At 53.0% G+C, this 11,878-nt stretch overlaps 1 protein-coding gene across 1 annotated transcript; it reads left to right on the top strand.

The window, feature by feature from the left end:
- Positions 1–7,643, top strand: LOC103657723 (tubulin alpha-8 chain). The gene is made up of 5 exons (XM_008685131.2): positions 1–135; positions 1,809–2,031; positions 3,197–3,345; positions 5,083–5,763; positions 7,249–7,643. Exons 1-5 carry the CDS (start codon positions 133–135, stop codon positions 7,540–7,542), a joined length of 1,350 nt encoding a protein of 449 aa, XP_008683353.1. The 5' UTR covers positions 1–132; the 3' UTR covers positions 7,543–7,643.
- Positions 7,644–11,878: the final 4,235 nt, after the last annotated feature.

The raw sequence follows: 11,878 nt of genomic DNA, 5'->3' as shown, positions 1-11,878 counted from the left end.
CATGGCCGGAGGCCGAGCGGGGCTATATAAGCCCCAACTAGCCGGTTTACACCGGGATTCGTGGTGTTGCAGGAGACTCGTAGCGCGTCTGCAGTCAACGACCCTCCGCAAACGTCACCTGTCGGAACAACCATGGTGAGAGGGAGTTGGGGGGCACTGGTGGAGTCCACGGTGAGGGTGGTACTGCGCGGGAGAGCGTGCTGCGGGCGCCCGAGGGTCCCCGGTGAGGACCAGCTGCGCGGGAAGGAGGGGAGGCCGGGGCGCCGGGCAGTCCAGGGTGGGAGGGGCTGCGCGGGGTTTGTTGGGGGGAATTTAGGGGGTCATGGTGACCACGGTGTGGGGGGCTCTGCGCAGGGCCGGGGACGTCCGCCGCGTCCGAGCGCTGCTCTTCTGAGCCCCTTGCCGGGAGAGGCGGATGCGAGCTGGAGAAGTTCTGCGCGCTGCAGCTGCGGACGGGAGAGAGGTGGCACTGCGGCGCCGGGCCGGCGGGGCGCCAGCGTGGCGGGGTGGGTCCCGCGCTGAGCGCAGCCCGGGGCCCGCGACCCCGGCCGGGCGGTGCAGCGCGCTCCGGCGTCGGGAGCCTGGACCCGCCCCAGTTTTCTCCCGCGGCGGTCCGGGACAAAGAGGCGCCCGCCCCCAGCTGCAGTCCCCGCCTCCCTGTGAAGTCACGCTCCCGCGCTGGAGGCCGGACCTGGGCCGCTCTGCAAACTCCAGCAGGTTTCGCCAGTTCTGAGCTGTGCCTCGGAATGCCTTTGTTCTGCGCGGCCGGACTCCGGCCAGAAGTCAGAGGTGCACGACCTTGACCCATACCCGACCAGGGGTGTCCGTGAGCTCCTGGTGTCTAAGGGGGAATATCCTCTACTCCACTTCTCGCCTGTTCTGGTGCCCAAGCCCGTGAAGTCCCTCAGTTAAACCGAAGAGCTTGGGGAGTCAGGGCCTCACAGGAATCTTGAGATCCCCGCCTGTGTCCTGAGCCCCTGTAAAGGCTCTGAGGCTGTCTTGAAGGATAGATCCTAAAATTGCTAAACTGTTGCCGATTGTTTTAGAAGACCCCCCTTTGCGTCTGGGAAGTGTGCGGCCCTTTCACACGGATTCTCTAGACTGTGGGTTGGGGGTGAAGGACCAGAAGACAAGAGAGTCTATCCATTGTAGGAGTTACCTCAGGAGAGCTGAAAGGGCGAGGGTGAGTCTTCTGGCTCCATTGTGACCATCGAGCAGCACTTATCTGGACTGAGTGTGTACCGCGGTGGACAAGGACAAGTGTCCATAGTCAGGGCCTATCCCCCCAAAAGGGGATGTTGTGGGCGAGCTTTCAAACCGGCTCTAACTCCAGAGCCACTGCCTCTGTTCATCCACAGACCTGAACTTCATCTTCTGCCCCTTCAGAGTTTAGAGGACACAGGGTCCCCACCGTGGGGACCCCTTCTCCTAGGGGTCCAGTGTTGGAGGCTCCATCTTGGTGTGCAGACTCTGAGCTTCCTGTGCCGCCCCAGCCAGCACACGGGCACTAGGCAGTGGGATTTGGTTACTTGGTTTCGGCTTTCTCTAGTTCCTGGACGTGAACACCTAGGCTTTAGCCACCTTCGTTCTCGAACCCTCAGTAAATGAAAGCAAAATGAGGTCATTTGGCTGAAAGTGTGGGAAGGTGTGGAAAGGGAACCCAGTCTTTTGGGTTTCAGACCATGTAATTCACTGTTAGGCCTCAGTGTCCAGGAGGAAAGATTAAAGAGTGCTTCCAGGGCCTTTTCAAGGCCCACTTGCTTCCCTTCTCCATCCACACCACATCATCTCTCTGCTTCCCTCAACAGCGCGAGTGTATCTCCATCCACGTGGGGCAGGCGGGCGTGCAGATGGGCAATGCCTGCTGGGAGCTCTACTGCCTGGAGCACAACATCCAGCCCAATGGCACCATGCCCGGTGACAAGGCGCTGGGCGGCGGCGATGACTCCTTCAACACCTTCTTCAGTGAGACCGGGGCCGGCAAGCATGTGCCCCGGGCTGTCTTTGTGGACCTGGAGCCTGCTGTCATAGGTGAGTGGGCAGGGGTCCCCCTCTCCAGCCTGGATTTTTTTGCCAGCCCCAAAGTCAGTGGGGAGCTCTGCTTAGGGGAAAAGCTCTTGGAATGCCGGCAGCCCCCTGCCAAGAACAACACTGAATCTGTTGCTTTTGTCTAGACTCTGACTTCAGGAGGGGTCCTGAGGGCTTCCTGTGCTGAGAGGGATATCAGTCAAACCACTCTGCCCAGAAACTGCCAGATGTTTGAGTCAGGGGTCAGACCCAGAAGGAAGACTGCGGAAAAGAATGGATATAATAGCAGAAACTTGAAACTTCCTTTTTCCTACCCACAGACTCTTGAGGATAACATTGCCTAAGGAACTGGGCACGGAGAGCATTCTTATTGGCCCCCTGCTCGGCCTTAACTGAAAGGGGCCCCTTAATAGGATGTGGGCCTGTGTGAACTTGGCTATTGCTGGCTCCCAGGGGGTTCTCTGCTTCCTCCTTTCTGCATCTGGATCTCCTCAGTTTCCTGTTCCTGAAAACTTTACCCCTTCCTTCCTTCCTTCCTTTCTTTCTTCTTTCTCTTCCCCTTCCTCTTCCTTTCTTTTTTTCTTTTTCTTTTTTTCTTTCTCTTTTTCCTTTCTTTTCTTTCTCTTTCTCTCTCTTTCTTAAAGATTTTACTTATTTGAAAGAGAGCACGAGTGAGGGGGAGGGGCAGAGAGAGAGGGAGAAGCAGGCTCCCCACTCAACAGGGAACCCAACGCAGGGCTTGATGCCAGGACCCTGAGATCATGACCTGAGCCAAAGTCAGACACTTAACCAACTGAGCCACCCAGGCACTCCCGCATCTCCCCATCTTTCCAAAGACAGTTTTGTAGATGTTAAACTGTGGACTGGGTTTTCTTCATCAGTCTATGTTCAGAAGTCCAGTGAGATTCTTCTAGAATCCCTCTGATTCCTCACCAAGTAGAAGTGGCTGTGAGGGAAAGCACTGTTAAAGGGGCCCCTGACTTACCCCTGTGAGCCCCAGGGAGGACTAACTGGACATTGGAAGTGGGTCTCTGGAAGGCCGTTTGCCATTCCTGCTCCCTTTTGCAGTTACACCCAGGGGAGCTTAGCAGCATAGGTCCTAGCGCCTGTGTCCTCATGAGGGAGGAGACCAGCCTCTCTTACCTTTGCCCTCTTTCTTCCCCTCAAGATGGGGTAAGAACTGGCATTTACAGGCAGCTCTTCCACCCCGAGCAGCTGATATCTGGCAAGGAAGATGCTGCCAACAACTATGCCCGAGGCCACTACACTGTGGGGAAGGAGATCATCGATCTTGTGCTGGAGCGAATCCGAAAACTGGTGAGCGGACCAAGTGCCCTTGACACCTTCAGGAAATCCGTGTGTCCTGACTCTCCCTTCCTGGCCTGGGAGGCTGGACACGTGTGGAAGAAAGGGAAACCACAGATGTGTGGCTGCGGCCCATGCCCATAGTGTCCTGATGGCTCCTTCGGCTTGGCTGTCGTCGGCTTCCCCTAGGGGGAGCTGTGTGTCCTGGGTGTGGATCTAGGGTTGGAAGCCTGAAAAACCGGTTCTGCCCTGAGTCTGCGGACTCACCTGCCCTGCTGGTTCCTAGCTTTGCCAGGTCTTAATTGTCCAATCCGAGCCTTCTTTGAGCTTTGATCTCTCTCTACCCCCAGCAGGTAGGTGAAAGCTGTCTTGACAGCTCAGGCTTCTAAGCAGACCTTCACACCTGGGAGAGGCTCCTGCTTAATGGTTACTTTTTAACCACTTCCAGTTGACCCCATCCCTTGCCCGAGGCACGGAGAACCAGGAGTGAGGCTAACTAGGAGCCAGTACTTTGGCACTGGTCCTCTAGCGAGATTGTCCACACATCTCTCTGCTGCTCACGAGTTCAGACTGAGGACTTGCCATTGACTTGAGGAATGGGATTCTGTGCTTGCAAAAACGAAGTACTCCCTTGGCTTAGGATTTTCTTTCTTTCTTTTCTTTTTTTTTTAGGTGTTATTTATTTGAGAGGGAGAGAGATCATGAGCAGGGGGGAGGGGTTGAGGGAGAAGCAGACTCCTCCCTGGGAAGGGAGCCCACTGCGGGACTCCATCCCAGGACCGAGATCATGACCTGAGCCGAAGGCAGACGCTTAACTGACTGAGCCACCCAGGTGTCCTAGGATTTTCTTAAAAGGTTTTTCAGGGGGTTGGTATTTTGGTTTTTTGTTTGTTTTTTGGTTTGGGGGGATGTTTTGGGTTTTTTGGTTGTTGTTATCAATTTGCATAAAGCTTGCTTTTCATTTAATTGATTTTTATTGAGATCTAATTGCCATAACATTAGTTTCAGGTGTAGGACTTAGCGATCCAATATATGGATATATTGCAAATAAATAGAGAGTGTTTGTATCATCACTCCCCGTGCGTCTGGTATAGACTGATGCTTTTCTAATCCAAGGACCAGCTGCATCAGAAGTCAGCGGGGGTACTTGTCAAACCCGCAGGTCCCGGGGTTCCAGTCTGAAGTGGGGGACCTGGGAATCTCTATGTTCAACAAGGTGCCACCACTACCTCCCCCCACCTCCCACTCTCCTGCAACCAGGTGGCAAAGCTACAAAGTTGAGAGGGACCAGCTCTCTGACAATAATCCTCCTCCCACCTGACCCTCCCCTCCCCTCCCCTCCCCTCCTACTGCTCCTCACTTGCCACTTCATGCAGACAGCAGTGCCCTTCGAGGTCATCTGTCCCCTAGAACTCTAACCCCTGTAGGTATTTTCTTCTCACCTCTACAGAGGCAAAGCGAAAGAGCGTGAGAGAACTTTCTGGAGTCACAGAAATGTCTGTATCTTGATTAGTTTGGTAATATAGGTCTATACACTTGTCAAACCGTTCATTGTATTTGTAATAAAACGTATACACTTAAGTATAAATTACGCTTCAAAATTTAATTTTGTTTTCCAAATACAGAAGTGAATACAGTTGCAGTTGGGTCACAGTAGCTTTGCAGACAGAAGAGGGTTCTGCCGGGAGAAGAGGGCTGGGGGCAGGGGGTGGGTCATCTGCATCCTAACAGTGTTCTCTCCTACCCCAGACAGACCAGTGCACCGGTCTTCAGGGTTTCCTGATCTTCCATAGCTTTGGGGGTGGCACCGGCTCAGGCTTCACCTCCCTGTTGATGGAGCGGCTTTCTGTTGACTACGGCAAGAAGTCCAAGTTGGAATTTGCCATCTACCCCGCCCCCCAAGTATCCACAGCGGTTGTGGAACCCTACAACTCCATCCTGACCACCCACACCACCCTGGAGCACTCGGACTGTGCCTTCATGGTGGACAACGAGGCCATCTATGACATCTGCCGCCGCAACCTGGACATCGAGCGCCCCACCTACACCAACCTCAACCGGCTCATCGGCCAGATCGTGTCCTCCATCACGGCCTCCCTGCGCTTTGACGGGGCCCTCAATGTGGACCTCACCGAGTTCCAGACCAACCTGGTGCCCTATCCCCGCATCCACTTCCCCCTGGTGACCTACTCCCCCATCGTCTCAGCCGAGAAGGCCTACCATGAGCAGCTGTCAGTGGCAGAGATCACCAACGCCTGCTTTGAACCCTCCAACCAGATGGTCAAGTGTGACCCTCGCCACGGCAAATACATGGCCTGCTGCATGCTCTACCGCGGAGAAGTCGTGCCCAAGGACGTGAACGCCGCCATCGCCACTATCAAGACCAAGCGCACCATCCAGTTTGTGGACTGGTGTCCCACGGGTTTCAAGGCAAGTGGAGAATGAAGTCGGGCGCGGTAAGGGAAGGTGATGAGCCTGTAGCCTGTGTACCCACTGAGAGGGGGGATTCCTACAGAGCCGCAGGCAGGACAACAAAAGTGCTAGGATGGGGAGAATCAGGCAAATAACAGCTTTTTTGTTCTACTCGAAAGCTTGCCTTTATGAAAGGAAAAGTAGGTTTCACATCTCTTAGCTTGGCAAATAGGCACTCCCTAGGTTTGCCAGTCGGGTTGGGACCGATCGTTCACCTGTGCCAGGAACATACCCACCCAGTAGGGCTCCTGCTCGGAAGAGAGTGCTTTTGGAAGCGCAGAACGGCCTTCCATTCAGATAATGGGCAAGACATGGTTCAGAAGGTCTATGAACGCAGCCCCTTCCTTTTGAAGTAAAGAGGAAGAATTTGTGTCTGCCCCTATCTTTTCCCTCTCCACATTCCCCGAGGGTACTGGGCATGCGACCTAGTTTAAGTTTTATGGGTTTTGTTCCAGGGTGAGATTAGGAAGATTAAAGGTGGCAGCTGTGGCATTTAGAAAGCCTATAGCTTCCCTGCCCGGTGACGCTGTTGCAGACGTGACCACGATGGGAGGGGACGCAGGGACTCCGGTCGTAAAGCTAACAGCCGTGCGCTAAGACTGAAGAGCCGCCCCGTAGCTCCGAACTAGAAACCAGGGGTAGGAAGTCTGGGCGGCAGTTTCTCCCAGGTCCATATTAGGAGAGCTTCAGCTACTGGGGGGGAGAATAGGCTGCCTTCAGGAAGTAGTGAGCCTGTCCTGAGAGGCAGGAAGGGGGAGGCTGACTTGTGTTGTTTTTTAACGCTGAATATGAAATGTATGTTCTGAATAGAGCAACGTCTAAAGTAGATTAAGGCTAGATCCAGTTGGAGAGCTTCACAAGGTTTTATATTTTTAGAGCTATTTTCTAAACTATAGGAAAATGGGGAGATTAGTACAGTTAACCCCTCTATACCCACTACCTAGATTCGACACCTGACTGCTCGGTTTCCTTGATTTTTGCTTTGCTGACCCATTTAAACTCCGTTACAGCTGCTTATGACCCACCGGTTTGGTTTTGTGCCTAACAAAATTCATAATACTTCTCCAAAATAGGAGTACCTAAGTCAGTATTTGAACTTTCCCAATTTCCACAAATGGCTTTTATATCTGTTTTTCAACGTCAGGATATAATCCAGGCCCAGGCATTATATCTGTCCCTTCGATCTTTTAATGTTAAGACATCTACCCTTTTTCTTGACGGTGACTTTGAAGGGACTAGTCTTAGTGTCTTGAAAGTCCCACATTCCAGATTTGTTTGTTTCCTTACGGTGGTTGACTTGTTCCCTTATCCCTGTGTTCCTTACAGACCGGCAAATGCCACACACCAGGGGACTGCCCCTCCCCCAGCTTTGGGAATCCTTCCACAGACCCCTTCCCGGGAACCCAGAACCAGGGCCTTACACCACTTGCTGTTTCTTCTTAGGTTGGCATTAACTACCAGCCCCCCACAGTGGTGCCCGGGGGCGACCTGGCCAAGGTGCAGCGGGCAGTCTGCATGCTGAGCAACACCACGGCCATCGCCGAGGCCTGGGCCCGCCTCGACCACAAGTTTGACCTGATGTATGCCAAACGAGCCTTTGTGCACTGGTACGTGGGCGAGGGCATGGAGGAAGGGGAGTTCTCAGAGGCCCGAGAGGACCTGGCTGCCCTGGAGAAGGATTATGAAGAAGTGGGAACAGAGTCTATGGACGGCGAGGATGAGAGTGAAGAGTTCTAGGGGTCCTGGCACCTGCAACGCCCGGTCTCTCTCCCTGGTTTTGTATTTCTTGTTCCACTGTTTCCCTAACCCCCTACAAATACAATCAGTGTCTCAAGCGATGTGGAGCTCTGTGACGTGGAGTTCTGGCCAGGCATGGGCCTTCACTAACTTCCCGACTTCCTTGTCGTCCTTCTAAGTTAAGGGGCGGGGCGGCCTCTGCCTCCAGGGATTCCAGCTGGGGGATACCTAACAGGATCGATCAGACCACCCTGACAAATATTCAGAGGCTCAGGACCTAGACTGTGGTGCTTTGACTTCATGTGGCGGTTCCCTGTGTGTAACCCCTTATCCCCAGCTCACCTCAAGGAAAGGTAAGCCTTCTAGAGGTTCTGGCAAAAGCTGCTAGAAGGTTGTCTGCCCCTAGCATTCTGGGACAGAAAGTCTGTCTCGGTGTCAATGCCAGGAAGGAGTCAAGAGTTTGTTTTGTTTTTTTTTTTACCAATATATCCTCCCTCCTCACGGCCAACAGAGGGCAGTAGAGGTCGAAGGCACCTGAATTCACAGGCCAATCTGCAGCAGCCATCTTACAATTTAGGGCTCTAACCCGATGCCGAATAAAGGCACAGGGTTCAAGAATCAGGATTCCAAAAGACGGGTCTTTAGCCTGGGCTATGAACATCTGAAGTACTTTTTAAAGTGCCTATGATCCTTTTAGAAAGAAAAAAAAATCTATATTTTTTATTTTTAAAGGGGGTCCTTGATGAGAAAGGTACTGTAGTTCTAGGACCTAGCCACATATAGTCTTAGAGATCAGTGTATGAGTCAGTAGATGGATCTGGCAGGACCTAAGGAGTAAACTGGATGGTCCCTTCCCGCAGAGCCCAGGTTCAAAGTGGTCTCTTTTTAATGTGCTTGGAAAGCCGCTCAGCCAGACAGCAATGTATTCTCTGAAGAGGTGGGATATCTCCATGGGACCAGGATCTGCCCCTGGCAAGACCATTGAGCAGCACCCAGCCCAGCCCCCACCGGAAGGGTAGGGCCTGTGCTCTTGGCCTGAATCTACCTGTTTCGATTTCTCAGACATTCAATTCTAGCGGATAACTCAAGATGGGTCTCTACTTTTTTTTTTTTTTTTTTTCAGGCACCAGTGAGCCTTGGGGCTACCTGGACGTGTACCCTGTAGCCTTGCTTTGGGTTCAGGGGACAAGTTAGTTTCTTTCTTTCTTTCCTTTTTTTTTTTTTTTTTTTAATTTTATACGTCTATTTGAGAGAGACAGAGGGAGAGTGAGAGGGAGAAGCAGACTCCCTGCGGAACAGAGAGCCTGACATGGGACTCGATCCCGGTACCCCAAGATCATGACCTGAGCCGAAGGCAGATGCCCAACCGACTGAGCCACCCAGGCGGCCAGGGCAAGTTTTTTGCTGTTAACCTAGGAACTGATTCCCAACACCTGTGAGTCTTGCTGGACTGATCCCTGGGAGGTGTTTAGTGTCCTAGGGCGTGCTCGTTAGCTCAGATCCATAGACTTTGACCCCTACTGTGAAGCTGCAGGCCTTTAAGAGGGGTTGGGGACCTATGCAAATTGTCAGTCCCAGGCAACTGAATGGGTCTCTTGCTGAAGGTCAAGGACTTAAGGGCTTGGTTTAGAGGTGGAGTTAAGGTGTAGTAGGAAGGGAAGGAGGTTAGGAAAACCTGGCCATTGCCTATTCAGGGACCTGGACCAGTCTATGTTCAGCAAGCACTTCCAGCCTGCTCTACTGGTATCTTCACCCAGAAACCAAGAGCTGGTATTTTCTTTCCTGTTCCTTTCCCTGCTTTTTCCCCTCACCGGACACATGAATTCATACATACTAGCAGTTCTTCCTCTGTGGGTTCAAACCACTAAGTAGAGAGACCCCCTCCTCACCCTACAGGTGTCCCAGGCATTAGAAAGGAGAATGGCCAATGAAGGTTGGACACCTAACCCTGAGGCTCTCCTGTGGAGAGATAGCAGATAGGGCGAGTCAGTTACAAGTGGGCGGAGCAAGCCGGATAATTTATTGGGATAAACTTGCAGCTGCCATCACCTTCTCCCGTGGCCCCAAACTAGAATAGGTGTAAGTCACATTCTCTTTTCTCACTTCTTATCCCTTTTTTGTGTGTATTTTCAAAATAAGCAGGAAGAGTCTTTTGTTAAGTCTGTGTCTGGACTCAGCCCCTGTCCCCCAACACCCACCGCAGAGCCCCAGATAGAGGCCTGTCCCTGGGCCCCCAGGGAGAGGCTTGGCCTGGGTTCCTTTCCAACTATGGAGTCCTTGGTGGGGTAATGATGGAGAAGCAGAGAAATTCTTGCCTTGGGAGTTGTGGTCTGAAACTGAAAGCATTCAGTGTCTTCCCAAGTGTTCTACTTAGAGCATGAAGCGAAAGGAAGCATTACCCTGGCTGGGCGGGGATGCTGGTGAAGGTGTTTTTACCGGAGCTGGCCGCAGGTGCGTTCTGGCCCTGGCCGCAGCTGGTCTAAACCCAGATGGCTTCCTGCAGGCACCACCACCTTCCCTTTGTAACTGACCCAGGCCCCGGGGGCCCTCTGGGAAGCTGGCTCTGTGGAGTCCTTGGAGAGGAGGGTAGGTATCCTGCTGGCGATCCGGAACAGGGCAGTCAAAGCATTAGCCTCAGCGACAGGGAAGATTAGAGCATCTCTGCGGCAGCTAGCCCTTAGGAGAAGCTTAACAAAAAACTCCCGAGGCCTTGGCTGTTTCTTTCTGGTGCAGATTTTCATTAATGCCTAGGATTCAGGCTGTTCCTCACCTATCCCCTGAGCTGTGCCCGAGACACATGACACCAGAGGCTTGACTGCTCCGAGGTGTGACCTTGTTTTCTTTTGGCCGTGTTAGCAGGTGCCTGCCAGTTCTAGGCTGAAAGGCAGGGTCCTGGGCTGTGACTGCTTCTTTGTGAAGATTATTGACTAGTCTTGCTGTTCTGCCTTTTGCCTGCATCCTCCCCTTCTCCCACCTTCCAAACTCCCCAGGGCTTCCAGTCCCTCGGCCTTTTGGAGACCTGTGATGGCAGTCCTCTTGTAAGCACTGGGTGTCGTGCATTAGTCCTCCTGCCTACAGCGAGGAGCCGATCTGCGGGCTCCTGTCTTCCCTCTTCCTTAAAGCTCAAACTGGGATGAGAAATGTGCAGGGCGCGCCTAGAGGACACGGGAATCCCCGGCTCCTCCTGCTGGGAGGACTGGCACTTTGAGCCAGATACCGAAGGTGGGTTGGGGCAGAGAGGGCTGGCTGCTGCAGGCAGAGACCGGCAGAAGAGAAGATACGGGAAGCACAGGTATGTTCTTTGCAGGTGGCTGAGTTTCAAATGGAAGAAGGGGGATTTAGAGAAAAAGCTACTGAGCTAAAAAACCTTGGTTTTGCCTTATCTTTCTCAACTATTTACTGAGCGCCTACTGTGTGGCGCGGTTTATTCTGGATGCTAGAGGGAACCCGTGAGACCACAAGGAGTCTGAATTTTCTCCTGTATAAGATCTTCAGTGGCTGTCAAGTGCCAGCATCCAGGGTCACCTGTCCTTAAAGCAATGGTTCTCAACCTAGGGTGATGTTGCGAGACAGCATTGGTCGTCACACCTGCAGAGGGAGGGTTCTGGCGTGCGGCGGGTACGGGCAGGGACGCCGCTGCTCGGCGTAGCCTACAAGCTCAGGACAGACCTCCCCTCCACTACGAGTTGTTCTGCCCCAAAATGTCAGTGGTGCTGAGATGGAAAACCTTGCCTTAAAGGATTGCTTGGCAGTTGCGGGAAGGGTCGGGTCCCAAGCTCAGCGCAGTGGAGGGAGAGAGGCGGTCGCAGTCATCAGATGATGGATGATGCTTCAACCAGAGCAGGGAGACGGGGAGAGAAGGGGTTGGAATCACAGTATTTGGTGACCAGCTGATGCGGCCCACGGAGAGAGTTGCAGGTGACTGGATTTCTGCCTCGGGCCGCCTGAGACGCTGTCCCTCCGTGTTACTCTGTTTGGATTTGGAGATGACTTCAGCTTTAAACACTATATTCGTCTTCTAAGGCTGCCATAAACAAAGGACCACAGACTGGGGGGCTTACACAACAGAAATTAACTTTCTCACAATTCCGGAGGCTGGAAGTCCAAGATGAAGGTGTTGTCGGGGCTGGTGTCTTCGGAGGCTTCTCCTCGCTTTACAGGTGGCCATCCTTAACTGTGTCCTCACATGGTCTTCCTCCGTGCCCGTCTGTGTCCTCATTTCCTCTTCCAAGGACACCGGTCATCTAGGACTCACCCGTATGACTTTATCTTCATGACCTCTCGAAAGGTCCTATCCTCCATACAGTCCAGCTCAGAGGTGTACGAGCATATGAAT

The sequence above is a fragment of the Ursus maritimus genome, unplaced genomic scaffold (assembly GCF_017311325.1).
Source record: "Ursus maritimus isolate PB19 unplaced genomic scaffold, ASM1731132v1 scaffold_2, whole genome shotgun sequence".
Classification (NCBI taxonomy): Eukaryota; Metazoa; Chordata; class Mammalia; order Carnivora; family Ursidae; genus Ursus; species Ursus maritimus.
Note: the sequence above shows the minus strand (reverse complement) of the source record. Positions and strands in the feature narration are given on the sequence as shown.